General features: G+C 43.2%; 1 protein-coding gene across 1 annotated transcript; it reads left to right on the top strand.

The window, feature by feature from the left end:
- Positions 1–4620: 4620 nt before the first annotated feature.
- On the top strand, positions 4621–16631 carry LOC137335825 (transcriptional activator protein Pur-alpha-like). The gene has a single exon (XM_068001275.1). It carries the CDS (start codon positions 4669–4671, stop codon positions 5530–5532), a length of 864 nt encoding a protein of 287 aa, XP_067857376.1. The 5' UTR covers positions 4621–4668; the 3' UTR covers positions 5533–16631.
- The last annotated feature ends 263 nt before the right edge of the window (positions 16632–16894 follow it).

Below are 16894 nucleotides of genomic sequence, written 5' to 3'. Positions count from 1 at the left end.
ATACTTCTCCCTCTGAGATTAAGTTTCCACATTCCACCTTCAAAATTTCTCTTCACACAGGTTTGACTGATTTTTTTTTCATTTGTGGATTGCTTTACACTATATATTTTGCACACTATTTTTGAGATTTATTTTAATCATAGTGTTTTCTCCAGTGTTTCTTATTAACCAACTTGTTTGCTCGCAGCTCCTTTACTCTCTTTTCAGACTCTGCTTTAGCTTTGCAAACAGCCTTTTCCCTAATCTTATCTTTCAGACGACAATTAAAATCCAATATGATAACCAGAGATCATCCTGCAACTGTAACTTGTAATTCTTTAAATCTGCACTTTATCTTTTCTTTTACAATTAAACCTCATTTTGTCTCGGTGAATTGAAAACAAATGTCGGTGTCCTTGGAAGGGGTTAACTTTTTTTTCAGTGACAAAACGACAGAGCCAGATATCAGATTCACGCAGCGTTCTCAGCATACGTCAACGTAATTTTCACATAAATTCTTTTTTTTTTAATTCATACCGGGAAACAACATCTCCCATCGTACACTTCAGCCCACAGCCAGTCCAGCACCTCCAGACTGCTCCCCACAACCCTCACACCGCTCCGCAAGCTCCACAACTTGCTGTCCAATTCACTTTTTTTTTCACATAACCAACTCTCCGAGCTGTTCCAGCTTTCCGACTTTTCCCATCACGGTGATACCAGATAGCTTTTTCTTTATCTGTCCCGTTAATTTTTTTTTAACCTCTTTTTTTAACCACAGCCAATCACAAGATAAAAATTCAAAATGCCAATTTTTTTTTCGAAGATCCCATGTCTGGAATTCGACATGCTCACGTTTTATAAGAACCAGAATTTAATAGGTCACTTAACCTCAATAACTCCAATTTTAATTCAGCAATATCAGAATTAAACACAAGACAAAACAGATACATGACACAAAAGAAGAAAACACGTAAGACGCAGTAAGAAGGGGGCGTGGCCCACAACACCGACAGAAAACACTCACAATAAGGACAGGCTTTTTAAAGAGACAGTACACTTAAAAACAAAAGAACCTTTCTTTTCCGGGTCTCTGTCTTTTAAACATTTTAATTGATTCCTTTTTTCTAATTCCCTTACCCTAGATTCTAATTTCTTAATTTTGTCCTTGTCTTCGTTCCACCTTTTAGTGGAAGCGGCTACTTGTCCCATTAGTCCAGCTAATTGGTGGACGAATAATACCCCTGCCTTTTTTGTTTTGTCTCTCTTTTCCCCATCTACCCACTTTCTCTGTTGTTCTAAGGTCTGAGAAACATCCCAGCCATCCTTTTGCATCTGCTTAATCAACGAGTGTCTGCCTGTCATATATTTATCAATAAGGGAACCCACAGGTCCCCACTTAGTTTCCCCACCTGTTATCTTGCAGGCTTACACTCCTGGCCATGATTACCAACTTGATAATGTGTTCTCCACCGGATCTACTTATACTCCCGGCCACTCACCGGATCAACTTATACTCCCGGCCACTCACCGGATCAACTTAAACTCCCGGCCACTCACCGGATCAACTTAAACTCCCGGCCACTCACCGGATCTAACTTAAACTCCCGGCCACTCACCGGATCTTATTTAAACTCCCGGCCACTCACCGGATCAACTTAACTTACTCCCGGCCACTCACTGGATACTCCCGGCCACAATTACCGACTCGATAACGTGTTCTCCACCGGATCAACTTATACTCTACGGATACTCACGGCCACGATTACCGTTTTGGTAACGTGTTTCCTCCACCGGAGTCCGGCTCTAGGTCAGGGTGATCAGCTCCTTACCGCACCGCTTAAAACTTCAGACAGTACACATTGTGAATTCTTATGCTCTAATTATCTCTGCGTTTGTTCGCCACTACAGAGTTTGATGCCGGATGGTCCTGACTACTTGTGCTTCACGATCCTAAGTGCCCTTGTGCCTCTACGCCCACTTCATGGTCCTGACCCTCGCGTGGGGGATCTCCCCTCTGAACAACCGGTCTAAGGCTGCGCGTTTGAGACAGGCACTTCCTTGTCCTTAGTCGATCAGCACAAGCAATCAATTCCTGTTTCTACCCAATAGTCCCATAAATTCCCCTAATTTTCCCCCTTTTTTAACTGCATTGTTGGCTCAGTCTGACTCCCACAGTTCAATAATCTCTACTCCAGTTCGCCGATCGAGGCCAACTGATCAACTCACCAGCAGTGAGATCCTGCCGACTACGCCAATTTGTTGTGGGAAATCACCACTCGGAGTCAGACTTAAAGATTCAACATGCAGTTTATTGAACAAAGCTTTGGGAGAAGTGCTTGGCACTCCACAGTGCTCGTAGTCACCTTCTCAATTTTAAAATGGTCATTGAGCTTCTTTTATACATTACAAGTACAGACATCTGGCAGTTATTACATTATTAGCCTTGGTTAGTTACACATTAGCCAATTCGGCCCCGACAGCAACAATTTATCTCCAATCACATTAAAACAACTGTTATCAACTTAAGACAGTCTCGTCTTTGTCTGTTCTGTAGTTTTTATCAGTTCGTTGTGAAATGTCTAAGTCAGCACTTTTTAATGTCTTTTCACAGAGTCCATTTTGTTTAGCAATACACTAACTTGTTAATCATCATATGTTATGCTTAAGCTTTTAATTATGGTTCGTGCAAGGCGCAGCTCAGTGTGGTCTTGGGGCAGCGACCGCAGCCACGCACACACTAGTTGCCAAAGGTCATCTTTGCCTTTAACCCAACAGCTTAAATTTTACTTTAACAATTGTATGAGGATTGGGTTGAGTGGAAGTGGTGGGATGAGTACTGGCGAGGTGAGTAAGTGCAGGTAAGAGGAGGATGAGCTTTGAGTGGGTGTGAGGGATGATGTGACAGAGTAGTGTTGGCTGTGCAGAAGGAGATGTGGAGTGGGGGCGGTGATGTGGCAGACGGAGTGTAGGGGAATGAGTAAGTGTACTCACTTCGGCTGACCCAATTTGGTCACTGAAGCGCCTCCTGTACTGTATGCAGGTGTGTGATATGTTGGTGGTGCTGATGACCTCCTCTGCCACCTCGAGCCAGGCCTTCGTGGTGGCAGAGGCAGGCCACTTCCTCCCGTCTGCCGGGGAGAAGATCTCTGTCCTACCCCTCCTCCTCACCCAGTCCAGCAGCCTTCCCCCTGGGCTGCTCCATGCTGTAATTTTGGCTCCTTTCTGCAGCATCAGTCAGTGGAGGACTGCCCCTTTAAATAGGGCTCCTCCAGCTGACAACCTATGATGCGGGTACGCAGTCTGCCCGCTGCACAGCTTTCCAGCGCGAAACCCAGATGCCAAGGTAAGTGGCTTCAATTTACTTACAATCGCGTGCAGAACCTACCGATTTTACTGGGCAGGTTACCCATGCGCCCAGTTGACCCCCCGCTGGCAACCTGCCTCCCTCCTAATATCGGGCCCAAGAGATATTAACCCCACCCCCCCCTCCCCCCGAAGGGTGGGAGGAGGTCAGGAGGATGCCATTTTAACGGGCTCGGGAAATCTGGCAGTGAAAAGGAGACGGGAGCTGTCAGCTCCAGAAGGTAAGTGCCTTTTATAGCACTCCTTGTGGGCCAGGAGGAGCTCTCACCCCTGGCCCCTCATAGAGACATAGAAAATAGGAGCAAGGGTAGGCCCTTCGGCCCTTGTGGCCTGCTCCACCATTCAAAATGATCATGGCTGATCGTCTAACTCAGTACTCTGTTCCCGCTTTTTCCCAATATCCCTTGATCCCTTTCGCATTAAGATATATAACTATCTCCTTTCGGCCTCCCTTCTGCCAATGGCGGCCTCTCTCTTGCTCCTACCGTGATCGGCAACCGTCTTCCCCCCCCCACCTCCCTCCAGCCCCGATCTGCAGCCTGCACCCTTCCCGATTGCCGGGGACCGTTCCCATCATGAAAGATGCAATATAAATGCAAGTTCTTTATTTATTTCCCTAATGGCTCAAGGGTGTTTAGTCAGTAAGTAATTGATCCACACAGACCACAGGTTTGCTTCCTCGTTTGTGCTGAGTGAGCTGATCTCAGCCAGGAATGTTACAATTGGCCGAAGTGGCTTCGGGTTGGCTGCAGACAGTGACCCCCTTATTCCCGGCCAGAATGGAGAGGTTTGGGTCTTTCCCCCGTCAATACCGCCGAGAGACCACGCTGCTATAATTGATTTTTAAGCGCACAATTTGTCTGATGTAACCAACGCTGCATTTCGCCTGAGAAATAATCCTGCTTTTGTCGGGAGAGGTTGCTGTAGTTTCAGTCGTGGGTTTTGTTTGCTGCAGTCGGTGGAGACTCTTTGTGAAGAGCCTCTGCGGACTGTTAGCCGCAGTGCGGTGTGTTTTTTTAAAAAAATCGAGTTTGTTTGCTGTGAGTGCCGCCCATCAGCCGACACGGTGGTGTCAATAGACACGCTGCTGCGGGCGAGCATGAGGCTCCTGCGTGCTCGTCCCCGCGGGAGTGGTTTGTGTGTACGTGCACGGGCTGGCTGATCCCTACGTTGCGTGCGCGTTCCCCCGCCCCCCCCCCCCCCAACCACCAGGCTCGCCCCCGCCCCCCTCCCCCTCCCTCAGCAGCTCCCGCTGGCCGCCGAGATCTCGCGAGGATCGGTCCGCCGCACGGAGGGAGAGAGAGGGAAGGCTGGTGGCTCAAGATGGCGGAGGGAGACAGCGGGAGCGAGCGAGGTGGAGGCGGCAGCGGCGGCGGGGGTGGCGGCGGAGGAGGAGGCGGCGGCCTCCTCCAGCAGCAGCAGGAGACCCAGGAGCTGGCCTCCAAGCGGGTGGACATCCAGAACAAGCGCTTCTACCTGGACGTGAAGCAGAACGCCAAGGGCCGCTTCATCAAGATCGCCGAGGTGGGCGCGGGCGGCAACAAGAGCCGGCTGACCCTCTCCATGGCGGTGGCGGCCGAGTTCCGCGACTACCTCGGGGATTTCATCGAGCACTACGCGCAGCTGGGCCCCTCGGACTCGGACGCCGGCCTGAGCTCCGACGAGCCCCGCCGTGCGCTCAAGAGCGAGTTCCTGGTGCGGGAGAACCGCAAGTACTACATGGACCTGAAGGAGAACCAGCGAGGTCGCTTCCTGCGCATCCGCCAGACCTTAAATCGAGGCCCCGGCTTGGGGGGGACGCAAGGCCAGACCATCGCCCTGCCGGCCCAAGGGCTCATCGAGTTCAGGGACGCGCTGGCGAAGCTGATCGACGACTACGGCGTGGACGACGAGCCGTGCGGCCAGTCTGAGTTGCCCGAGGGCACGTCCATCACCGTGGACAGCAAGCGCTTCTTCTTCGACGTGGGCTCCAACAAGTACGGCGTGTTCATGCGGGTGAGTGAGGTGAAGCCCTCTTACAGGAACTCCATCACCATCCCCTATAAAGCCTGGTCCAAGTTCGGCAGCGCCTTCAGCAAGTACGCCGAGGAGATGAAGGAGATCCAGGACAAACACCGGGACAAAATGCTCTTCGAGAGGCGAGGGGGAGCTGACGAGTCCGATGGAGAAGATGTGGACGACGATTGAGGCTTTTTAAGTAAGGGAAGAAAAAGAAAAATTTAAATTTGAGAATGAGAGCAAATTGTGTCGATTGAGAAGAAAGAAGTTTTTTAAAATATGTTTTAAATTGGTGTTGTGTCGATTGCAAAGAAAGACGTTTTAAAAAATCTTACAAAGAACAAATTGGGTCGATTGCAAAGAAGATCGAAAAAAAAACCTTAAAGTGAAAAAGTTTTGAATAGTATTTTTTGGGAAATGCAGTTACACCAGTGAAGTCAGCAGTGAAAATGCATCTTCTGAGAGGAGGTGGAAGCAACTTGCAACAGATATGTATGCACATATGTAAAAAGGAAAGAAAATGAGGCAAGTTCTTCTCGAAGAAGATGTTGGCTAAACGATTCGTTGCAAAATACACACTGTTATTTGTGGAAAAGCGTCGTATCACTGAACCATCACCAATTCAGAAAAAAAAAGATTCGTTGTGGTAACAGAAAAAGAAAAGTTCTTAATGAAAAGAAAGAACCAACAAAATATGACCTCAACCTGGAGAGAAAATTATCTGGAGAAACACCATCACGTCACTGAAGCCAGCAACACTTCAAAAAGTTCTTTTCATATATAAAGTTCTTACGGAAGTTTTTTTTATTATTTTAAATACTGGACAATCAAGAGTGTCATTTTTAAAATTTGTTTTCATTCTGAATATTTCAAATATATCTTTGATAAAAAAACTGTCTTGTTCCTGATGTAGAAAATGCATATGTTTTTAAATAGAAAAAATATGAAGGCTTGACTTGTTCAATAGCATAGTCTATAGTACAGTGCTAGTTCCACATAATATCTACTGCCAGGGTTAGCGTGTAGATTGGTGACTGATAAACTCCTCCATTAGAGAGTAATATAGTGCATTTTGATTTGTATTTTGGTTAGCTGTAATCCATTTTTCCAGTATTTTTGGCAGTGTTAAGTGCATTCTGCATTACTGTTGCAGTGTAAACCATCAGCAGGGATTCTGCTGCTAGTGTGAACTTGTTACCCTCGTAGTAGAGACTGCTTGTAACTAGCCCAGGTGCTATTGTGGAAAACAAATGGCATGTCGAGCCTTGTAAGACATACTCAACAGAATGTTTTTTTTTAAAATCAGCTATCCATGACATACAAACTGACTTTTCCAGACTTGAGAATGTGCATTTGCTTTTAAACAGAATAATTGTATAAAAATTTCACTAAACCACAATTTCCCAAGAAACATTATTTATGTACACAAAGTTATTAGATATTGGACAGAATAGACGAGAACGTAAATGATTAATCTAACAAAACCTGGCGCTAAAAAGGGGGTCAGACAATTTTCCATTTTAAGTTGTGCAGGAATTTAGGCTTTTTTGTTTAAGCTGTCTATTTATTTATTAGAAACAGTAGTTATATTTTGCAGTATTTTCCCCTCTCAAGGCTCTGGAATGTTCTGTTAGTGCAGATAACTGGAGCATTTTCCTGCCTATTCACCCAAGTTGCCGGTGAGTCTGATCTATTGTAAACGGTTTGTCCCATGTTAGAGGAAAATTGCACCATATGTGCAACCTCTTTGGGCCACTAACTAGTTCTTGTTCTGCAATCTCCTTATTTTAAACTGTTTGATTCTCCTGAGTAGGCTCCCTCTTAAAGTTGTGATGTGTCGTCCAGTTGCATTTAAAATTGGGGGGTGGGGGGGGTGGCGAGTTGGTGAGTCAAAGCGTAGGAATCAAAGCCAGGACATTCAGACATCACATTCACAACCGAACAGCTTAGAGTTTGAATGTATTCTGATGTAAACAAAATTTGGACTGAGAGAAAAACAAGTAAAGCTCTTGCCAGCTAGCCGTCAAGGACACCTGGGAGAAGCTGCTAGGCAATATATATGTATTATATCTCTTTATCTCTGGTGGGTATGTGACTACCTGCATCAGTTTTGGGTCCTTTTCACTTTGCATATTTTGGTTTCAAGTGCTGTAGAATTTATTCATGAGGCGAGAAGAGAAAGTAGGATGCACTGATCATACCCAGGTTTTAGGTTGTGATTGGCAGGGGATAGTTTGCACCTTCTTGCTCTGTACAATGTGACAGAAATGACATCTTTATTGCATGGAAAATGGCATCCGTGTTGAGTACAACAATCTCCATACCTGCTTGGAGCTGGTTCTGTGCAGTAATCATTGTCTGACTCAGAGCACAGTAGCTGATGGTCAGGTGAAATATACTCAACGTGCTTTTTGGTGTGAAGAGGCAATTTTCTTTAGATGACTTGGAAATACCGAGAATCTTCAGCTTGCGATCTTTGTTCCTAGGTCACTTGCTAAAGATGTTCTGTATTCAGCAGGCCGTCCCCTTGTCCACTATGGTGCAGTGCTAAGTCCGTTCCATGTCGGCATATCTTTTTTAAACTTCACCTAGAAATGGAAGTATACAAAGTGAATGGTCCTGACATTCTCCACAGTGAAGAAAGTATTTTCTACAGGCACAGTGCAATAGCCTCATTTATCAATCCCAATTATTTTTAAATGAGCTCGGAATGCTTGCATGTCCAGCAGGACTGCTGCTTCTTGCAAGCTTTGTGTCACTTTGGTTTTGGTGGATAGTGAAAAAATATTTTGTTTTAATTCTTCACAGTGGATAATGAATTTTAAAAAGGCTTTAGTTAATGTTGGATTTTTTTAAAACTTCCTTCTGCTTTTATAAACACATATAGGATCTATTTTATACAAATTAATCTAGGCTAATTTTTAAGGCTTTTTTTAATTAAAGCTTGCTGATTAATTATTGAGCCTTTTGGCTTTTTTCCCTCCATCATGGCTAATGAATTGCAAGGCGGTCAAGCCAGATTAGTGACATTCCATGTTTTGTGGGCATTGCCACATTGTTAATTCATGTGAAAGCTGCTGAAAGAACAGAAATAGCCAAGTATGGGGGAAAAACAACCCCTCGCTTGTTTTGTTTGATGCAATTTTAACTGTAGGGGAAGTTTCGTCCATTGTTCTATTTAAAAAAAAGTATGAAGTGCAGTAACTGGGGAGAATGAAAGCTTGGAGCTTTGTGACACAGCAGGGTGGGACCAGAGCTTGCCCAGTGCTGCCAAGGACATGCAGTCACAATCCCAGTTCTTAATCTTCATATTATAGTCTTGACTGTATGTTGGACATTTCCCCCCCCCACCCTCCCATTTTCTGATGAGGTGATCATGAGGTCCTTCTCGTTTGCTGCAGCAGTAGGAGATGTCATTCTCGCGACGCAGGTGGCTTTGTGGTTCAATCTTAGTTTGAAGGTGCTGTTCTGATCTCCCCCCCCCCCCCCCCCACATCATGAGGTGCCATCTATGGTGCTTGGGAGCAGAACTATTTTCGGCGCATCTACTTTCAGACGGGCTCGTCTGCTTGCCAGTCCATGAGCTAGCAATCTCAAAGCATTTATTTCAAGTAGTTCAGTTTGGAGTATACAAAGCTTTTTTTATTAAAGGAAGTGATTCCAAAATGAAACAGTTTGATGATTGACTGTGGAAGTTGAGGATTGTCGTACTGGGGGAGACTTGACCAATTTTAATTTTGCTCCACTCTTCCAAAATGGACCAACTTAGACATGTCATGCACAGTTTTTAAAAAAAAAAATAACTGAACTTCCACAGTACGGATGTCGTATGAAGTCAACGATTAGGTTTTTGTCTTAAACTGTGAAAGCAGAATGAAGTTGTGTATATCTCTCATTAGATGAGCCTTTTCAGAATCCATGAGTGGGGGGAGGGAGGGAGAGAAATATCGTAAATCCTGTAGATATATGTACTCAAGGCAGCGGTGAAAAGAAAGCTGCAGTTTAAATTACTGTGTATTTCAGAAATACTGTAGCCCTCTTACTAAGAACTAATGTATAGAAAAGGAAAAAAAACTCGTAGGCTTCTGTGGTCATTGGTGTGTTTCTCATTTGCCATGGGATAACATGCTTTGAGCATAAACTGATTTTAGAAGCAGAACAGAGAGGCTTCCACCTTTAGACACCCTCAGTTTCTCCCTGCTAGATGGTGGGAGTTGTTGCAGAACTCCACGGCCTGGTGTGTGCTTTTATTATGAATTAACCTGTTAAAACTGTAACTAACATTTTATTAATGAAGATAGTTTTCCCATTTGTTTGTCAAAATAAAAAAAATTGCTACTCATATTTATGCAAAATATTGAACATGTTAAAACTAATCTTTTGAAAGAAACCAATCATTTCGAGCGTGCATGCCAACCTGTACATTGCCTATTAAGATTTGGACTTTGCACACCAGTGCTGTAAAAGTAGTTCTGATTAGGACTAGTGGGTCATTTTTAATTTTAATCCTTCACTGTAAGACTTTTCTATCCAGTCTGTCACTTCAGTCAATACCCTGTGCCCATCAGGCTGTGCTGCAGGTGCCTGGAGGGTGAAGAATCTCTTTTAGTTCTAGTGGTATGGCTTATCTGGTGGCTCTGTGCTCTGCAATTAGGGCTGTATCTCTGCAGAAGTGCAGATAAGATGGGCAGGCACGTTAACTGAGGCTGTGGACAGACTTTAACAAGCGGGCCAGAACCTGGTGGGGATGTCATGCTATGACCTCTGGGCGATGCAGTGATTATCTCTTCTTTGAGACTGCACAGAAATCCATTTCTTTCGAGGGTGAGATGTTTCTGTTTCAGATGGCTGGTCTGGTGCCTTTGAATGAATGAATGAATAAATAAGCCAAGTCTCTGATAAACATTTAATTACCCTTTCGATGCCCTATTGTAGGGAGCTGAGATTTGGAATTGAAAGAAGTACTGTGTTTACATCTTGACAGTACCCCATATGCCTGCGCCTTTTGTCATAATTGCCAAGTGACGGCACATAAACCTAGTCTGTAGCACTAGGTAAAGTCTGCCCGCCGGGCTGAGGGCGTGATGGGTCGTTTCAGAAGTAATCACGAGCACAGTGTATCGGTGCCGCTGAGTGGAACAATGTTTAAATGTTCATGATGTCCAGTGATTTCACTGATTATGAAGTACGCTTTTTCCCACATCTGTCAAAATTGACTGTGAAATTCCAAGCTTGTAATTTTATGCTGAATTTTGACACGTGGAAAGATACCAATATGTGTAAATGATGAAAAAATATAAACTATAGTTGATCAATTCTAGATATTTTGGTAACTAAATGAAATTGCTATTTTTCTTGGTGTTTCAAATTAAAAATTCGTTTTGTTCTGGTTTTTATTATACTTTTATGTTTTCTCCCCATCCCTATAAGTTTTTTCCCCTCTTTAAAATATGTCATAATTAACTAGCTGAGAGCCAACCAGCCAGTTCCCAGGTTCCTACCTGGGCTGTTCCAGTAAACAGTTGTTTGAAGGTGTGATAGACCAACCCCAGTCTATCTTTGGAATTTGCATCTCCTTTTAGGGGGTCACATTAGGTTGGCTTGGCCTTTCTCACTGAGAAATTGGCTGAGAACTTTGTGCATGGACCAAGATGCTGCACTGCCTGAGTGAATCAGCTGTTACTGGACGAATGGTAGTTGAGAGCTCTGGCATGGTTCCTGAAAGGCCTGAAGCTAACAGTTTGAAACCCAATCTCATTAACTGGTTGGTGAGTTGGTTGACTTTTGTAAGGGCTTGTTGTGCACTAGTAACTGAAATCTCTTACCCTGCAGCAGTTTGATACATATTGAATCTGTACATGGTGGCAGCTTAGAGCATGTTTGCTCACTGCCTGCTGCTGTTAAGACTCTGGTATCTGATAGTCTCAATTTTAACCATTTGATCGTTGAGGATGCTCTTCCTCAACATGGTGCTCCAGTTTTTCTTCACTGCATTATCATGTTTTACAATAGAAAAATAAAATGGATACCAAGATCTAGTGGCTGCCTCAACACTTGGGAGTATTTTCCCATTCACATGGGCAGTGCAGTCCATCCTCGACCAACTGATTAAGTAAACTGACCTGTACCCCGTCTCCGGGACCATTCCCGCATAAACAGTTGGTACAAGCACCCTGTGTGCTATTCCTCAAGATGTAGGAACAGCTCATTTAAGTCGTCATTTACCTGCTTCTATATGGCAATAAAAACAAGTACGTTAGCATACAGTAAATTGTTAAAAGAATTGAGCTTAATCTCCAGGGATACACAAGGGCAAAGGTCCTCCGTGTTGGAGAACAGCAACTCTGCATAGTAATAGTTGTTTTTAATTTTGAGTAAGGGGGCACGTTTGCCATGTAACAAGATAGGTAACAGACTGTTAACTGTTTGCATGCATAGCCAGGAACCATTTCAGCCGTTACAAGTAGTACCATTTCAAATCTCCAAGTCTCCTATCCTCACGTTGGCGTACCATGACATCCCCAGTTTTCTTGGGCCTAACCAGCTGACTTGGTTTTGTAAAGCTGTGTGCCTAGCTACCTCTGATTTCTGTTGTATTTCACTTGGGGGAAAAAAAAAAGAAAATGTACAGTCGCACCTGCTTGTATTGTTTTGCCATGTACATTAGGCTCAAACTGATGCAGTTAAATCAATCACAAGATTTGTGAGAAGTCAATAGTTGCTTGGTGACGAAACAAATGATGAATATTTACATAATATAGTTAAATATGTAATGAGTCTTTTTATATATAATAGATTTTTAAAGAAATTTGAGTTTGTTACCCACTTCTGATCATTAAGTGATGCTGTGTCATTAGTCCGTGTGCTTAAAGGTCAAGGAAAAAGGCTGAGAAGTTTTTTTTTAACATGGTGAGATGAGACCAGACAGCAATGATTGAAAATCTTGCCCATTTGTTTTTTAATGGAATGGTATTGTCTGCTTTTCTGAAAATTTGACATGTTGATATTTTAGAGGGGAAAAAACATCCAATGGCTTTTTTCAAAATGAGTTGCTAATTTTAATTGACAATCAGCAAGCCAGGTTTTTTTTACTTCTGTATTTTGGTACCTTTCTGCTACCCGCTGCTACTCCCAGAACAAGTGCATCACTGTCGAAGTGCCACCAGTGCTTTGCTGTACTTGTACTCCAATTCAGGCCTCTGCAAGCTGTTCAGATGACCAAAACAGGTTTTCATCCTCTGAACAGTGTGATTCCAGAGTGCCCTGGCTTCCAGGTGGTTAGTGTAGCTCTGATATTTTTTCCACTAGCTGTTCAATGCTTAAATGTTTATTTTGTTCAAATGGTTTAACTGTCCAAGGACACACAATCTACCGGATTCAATCTCTGGTGTTTGCTCATCTAGGTGATTTCAGTCAGGGCAATGCTTGGGACGATCTCAGTGCCCAAGGGTTGGGAAGGGAAAATCGGCTAGGTTTCCCACTCATGTTTTCTGTCCAGTAACTTCTGGAAGTGAATGTGTAAGGGCATCGGGTGAGGTCAGGGTTGGGATTGGCTGTAACGTCCTTCGCACTGTAATATCCTGCTGACATTCACTGTCTGGGTTCATGTGTGATAAATGGGAAATTATGCACGGTACAGGAGGGCTGTCAAGATCCATGGGACCCATAACCTGAGCAAGGTGTCAGCGTCTTAAGGAAAGGTGGGTAAGGGAAAAAAGATTTGGATGCCCAAAGATAGAAAACAATTTTTAAAAAATGGCTGAGACTTTACCAAAATCCATGAGGTTAATTATTGTTGCGTGTTATTGTAACTAAGAGTTCAGACAGTGCAACCACTCAGTTGTTTGATCATTGTTTCAGGAGATGAAGATCTTTTCAAATGTAAAACCGACTTCCTTAACCTCACAGGTTCTAAGCATGTTTTTTTAACTATTAAATATGTTGGAGCATCATGTTGCATTTGACTTTCGGGTCAGTCAGCTCAGATAGATTCTTGTCTGACAATGTTTGCAGTTCACTCAGTTGAGCGTTGATAATTTTGACGGTTGCCCCAAATTTTTTGGCTCTTATTCGTTATACAATTTTAAATCTGAAAGAAGAAAGCATTTTACTTGACCTTTGAAATGGGCATTTATCACTTACCCTTTTTAAAAAAACACTAGTAAATATGAAAGATTGTGTGCAACTTATTTCAAGAAAACTGCAACTAAACTTTGTTTTAACTAAACTGCCTTTTGAATTCTAATCTTCCCCCATGTTACGTTTGCTTGTAATGTTTGAAGTGCCTACTGTGCTGAATGGGAAATTAGGCTTCCATAAAGCTTGGATGCATAGAGAAGTAATATGGCATCTTTCTTTCTGTTAGTCGCTTAGTTCTTGCACTCACTTCAGCTTAATGTAAAGAGATTGCTGCATTGACATAAGTATTTCTGGATTTGCTGTTCATAGTGTGGTAACTTACTCTAGTATGACTGAAAGCATGAGCAGAGGCCTGGTGCAACACAGCCGCGGGGAGAGGGGGGGGATTGCGGGAGAGAGGGGGGGCTTGTGGAATTAAGAAATTTCCTCTTCCTTGAATTTGGTGCAATGAGAAAAGTATACATCACTTTTAAAAACTGCAGCTAAGTTTAAAAAGCTAGTTTGATAGAAAATGGGAACTTTCTGGACTCATGTAAAATGTGCTAAATGTGTATTCTGTGCTAAATGCAGTTTGATGTATCTTCAAATCGATTGGGCAGTCACCAAGGTCCTGCTGCACTGTCACTGACTGTCCGTTTGTTTTCACGTTTGAACTTCAAATTATATTTACAACAGGATAAAAAAAACTATTACAAACTGCAAACCATTTCACCTGACATAATGTTTATTCCCTCCCCTACCCCAATTGACATGCCATTAATAGGCTCCTCCTGACTGCAGGAATTTTTTTCAAACACTAATTTGACCACCCTAGATGAGTTGGAAGCAGCTATTCTCTGACTTGCATTGAGCGCCTTGCACTTTAATATAGCTCGTTTTAATGTTGCGTCCCTCCCGTGTGCCGCCCACCGCACGTCCTGCCTTTGTTAGCAGGGTGACTCAAATTGCGTTATGCCAATAAACGCATCTGTGCACAGACAAACAATAAGAGCACAAGAGGGCAGATTAAAATGAAATTGCCCCCAGGCAGGGTAACTCAGGTGTGCAAGTGAGCAGGCATCGTTCATAATGGGAGAAAGAAAAAGTCCTGACGTACGAGCCTGTCTTTCCAGACAAATCTTTATTTTTTTACATGGAGCATTGTTGAATTTGTGCAAAGTAAAATATATTGTATTCCACTTAAAATTTAAATGAAGCATATAAAATACCACTGCATTTTGAGATTTGGGGATGTTTGCAGGAGGATAAACTTACAAGACTACCCTCGGTCCCAAAATTTAGCACAGTGCAGTGATCCATGACCATACTGCACAAGTCCAGTAGACCAGGACATTAGCAGTCTGACCAAATTTAGTGGGAGATGGCACAGGTAGCTTGAGTGGTTTGGCCTTTGCAAAGATGCCCTTGTTTAACAAGTGTCACTTATTTAATAACAAAACCCACGTGGTTTTAAAAATTAGAGTCCCATTTTATTCCTCCCTCTGTGATTGAAGCGGGAGTAAAATCGAGGAGATCCCATATTGCTTTAGATTACAATTTTGTCCAATTCTAATACTGATAATCAGGTATTCACTTTTTTTTTGTTACAATGTAACCAGGGCTTAAGGTAAAGGGAGTGAATGCTACCAAATTAAGCCTGTGACTTTCCCAAAAAAAACTTTCCTGCTGTGGATTTAATGTGTTGCCTCAAAAAAAAATCTTAAATTGAGCAGTGACTCGCTGTTTGTAAAGTGTATCTGAAGCGTATTGTGCATGATGTTGCATGGGGAGTGCACAGATATTAATTCTGGGCTTGCACGCTGGTGTAAATGAGTGCTGCCTGTTGAACAGTGTGCAGTATTTATTCTCTAACTCAAGTTTTTGTTAACAATGATCCACTTTTATTTGTTACTAATAAAACCGGCATTGCAAAGGAAATGTTTCATTTTAAACGAGCGTTATGCTGAAGCCATTTTATTGGGTTTGGTGATGATTTGTCAGTTCACCACTGGTTTACCACACACACCTCTCTCTCAAGTTGGCTTGGCAGCTAATGGAGTAGTAAATCCCATAGATCCTCAAAGTAATACATGTACCTCTTCCATCACCACTATTGATGTATCAAAAGGAGGGAACTCTGTTGCGTAAAACTGTGCAATGTCCTGTATATTCTGGATTCTACGAAACTGAAGAACACAAGTGCCACTTGAATCTAAAGAGCCACAAATTGTTATTTATTAACCATGTATAAATACTGTCCATCACCTTAATCTTGCTGATCAATCGTGAAGCAAAACTTGAAGATTGAGTGCTGGGGCGAAGGGCCTGCACTTTCTTTGATAGGAGTTATCTTTCTTACTATCATCTGACAGATTCAATGCAGTCTATATATAAAAAAAGCAATACACATACAGGCTGAATTAATGAGCTATAAATGGCTGTTACAGTTTTTACAGGGAATTTCTTCAGGAAAGTGCCCCTTTTCAATTTGTCCTAAAACATGATACAATTGTGGCTTGCTCTCAGTTCTCTGTCCTGCAAGTTAAATTGACAGATGACTGGCCCCTAAAACCTGGGACTTTAGAAAGTTGAAAAGAAGCTCCCTGTTGGCCCAATATACAGTCTGGTGTGGCACTGAGCCAGACAGCCCAAAAAAGTCAGATTCTATCCCTGGTCTACTGACCCAATCTCGATGGGATTTCTATATTTGGCCTCAACAACCCTTGGGGTCCTAATCCCTGTGCAGTGACTTCTTGAAAGTATGTGCGTGGATGGGTGTGATTTCCCCTTGCGGTGGAGTGTTGTGGTGACGCTGTCAGGGCTCGTACATTAAGCATAGCCACTTGGGTGAGGTAGTGGAAGGCTGTTTCCATCTGGAGCCAAAGCCAAAAGGAGTCAGCATCTTCCAGGAGAGGAGGGGTGAAAACTGACAAAACAAATTGCACAGATGTAGTTTGGTTTATCGAGGCAATAGATGGTTCAGGATTGTAGAGGGGGGGAGGGTATTATTACTCTCTCAATGCCTCAGTCCCCCTTAATAGTTTGCAGATATTGAAGCTTGTTCATCCTCGTGTAAAAAGCTGCATCTACCAACAAATGGTAAATGCAGGGATCCTGAGGGCAGGTTACAGCCCCACCGTAAATCTAATAAAATATTAACACCCCATTGACATGTTTGTTCTTGAGTTCACTTTGTGTGCATGTGTTTTTTTTTGTTTCTTAACTGACACCAAAAGCTTTGGGAAGTAGAATGATTCTGGTGGCCAGGATCATGGTCAGAGTTCCACATCGGGAAAATGGCGATCGCGGATCACCATGGAGATAAATCTCTAAAGTGAGGTTGTGGCAGCTGTGGACATGGATCCAGGGGACCCGGGCACTGCTCTGCTACATATCTTAGTGCCATTTCCGTTTCAATCATTAAAATGCAAAG

The sequence above is a fragment of the Heptranchias perlo genome, chromosome 20, assembly GCF_035084215.1.
Source record: "Heptranchias perlo isolate sHepPer1 chromosome 20, sHepPer1.hap1, whole genome shotgun sequence".
NCBI classification, from domain to species: Eukaryota; Metazoa; Chordata; class Chondrichthyes; order Hexanchiformes; family Hexanchidae; genus Heptranchias; species Heptranchias perlo.
The sequence above is the reverse complement of the archived record's forward strand: the minus strand, read 5'-3'. Positions and strand labels throughout refer to the sequence as shown.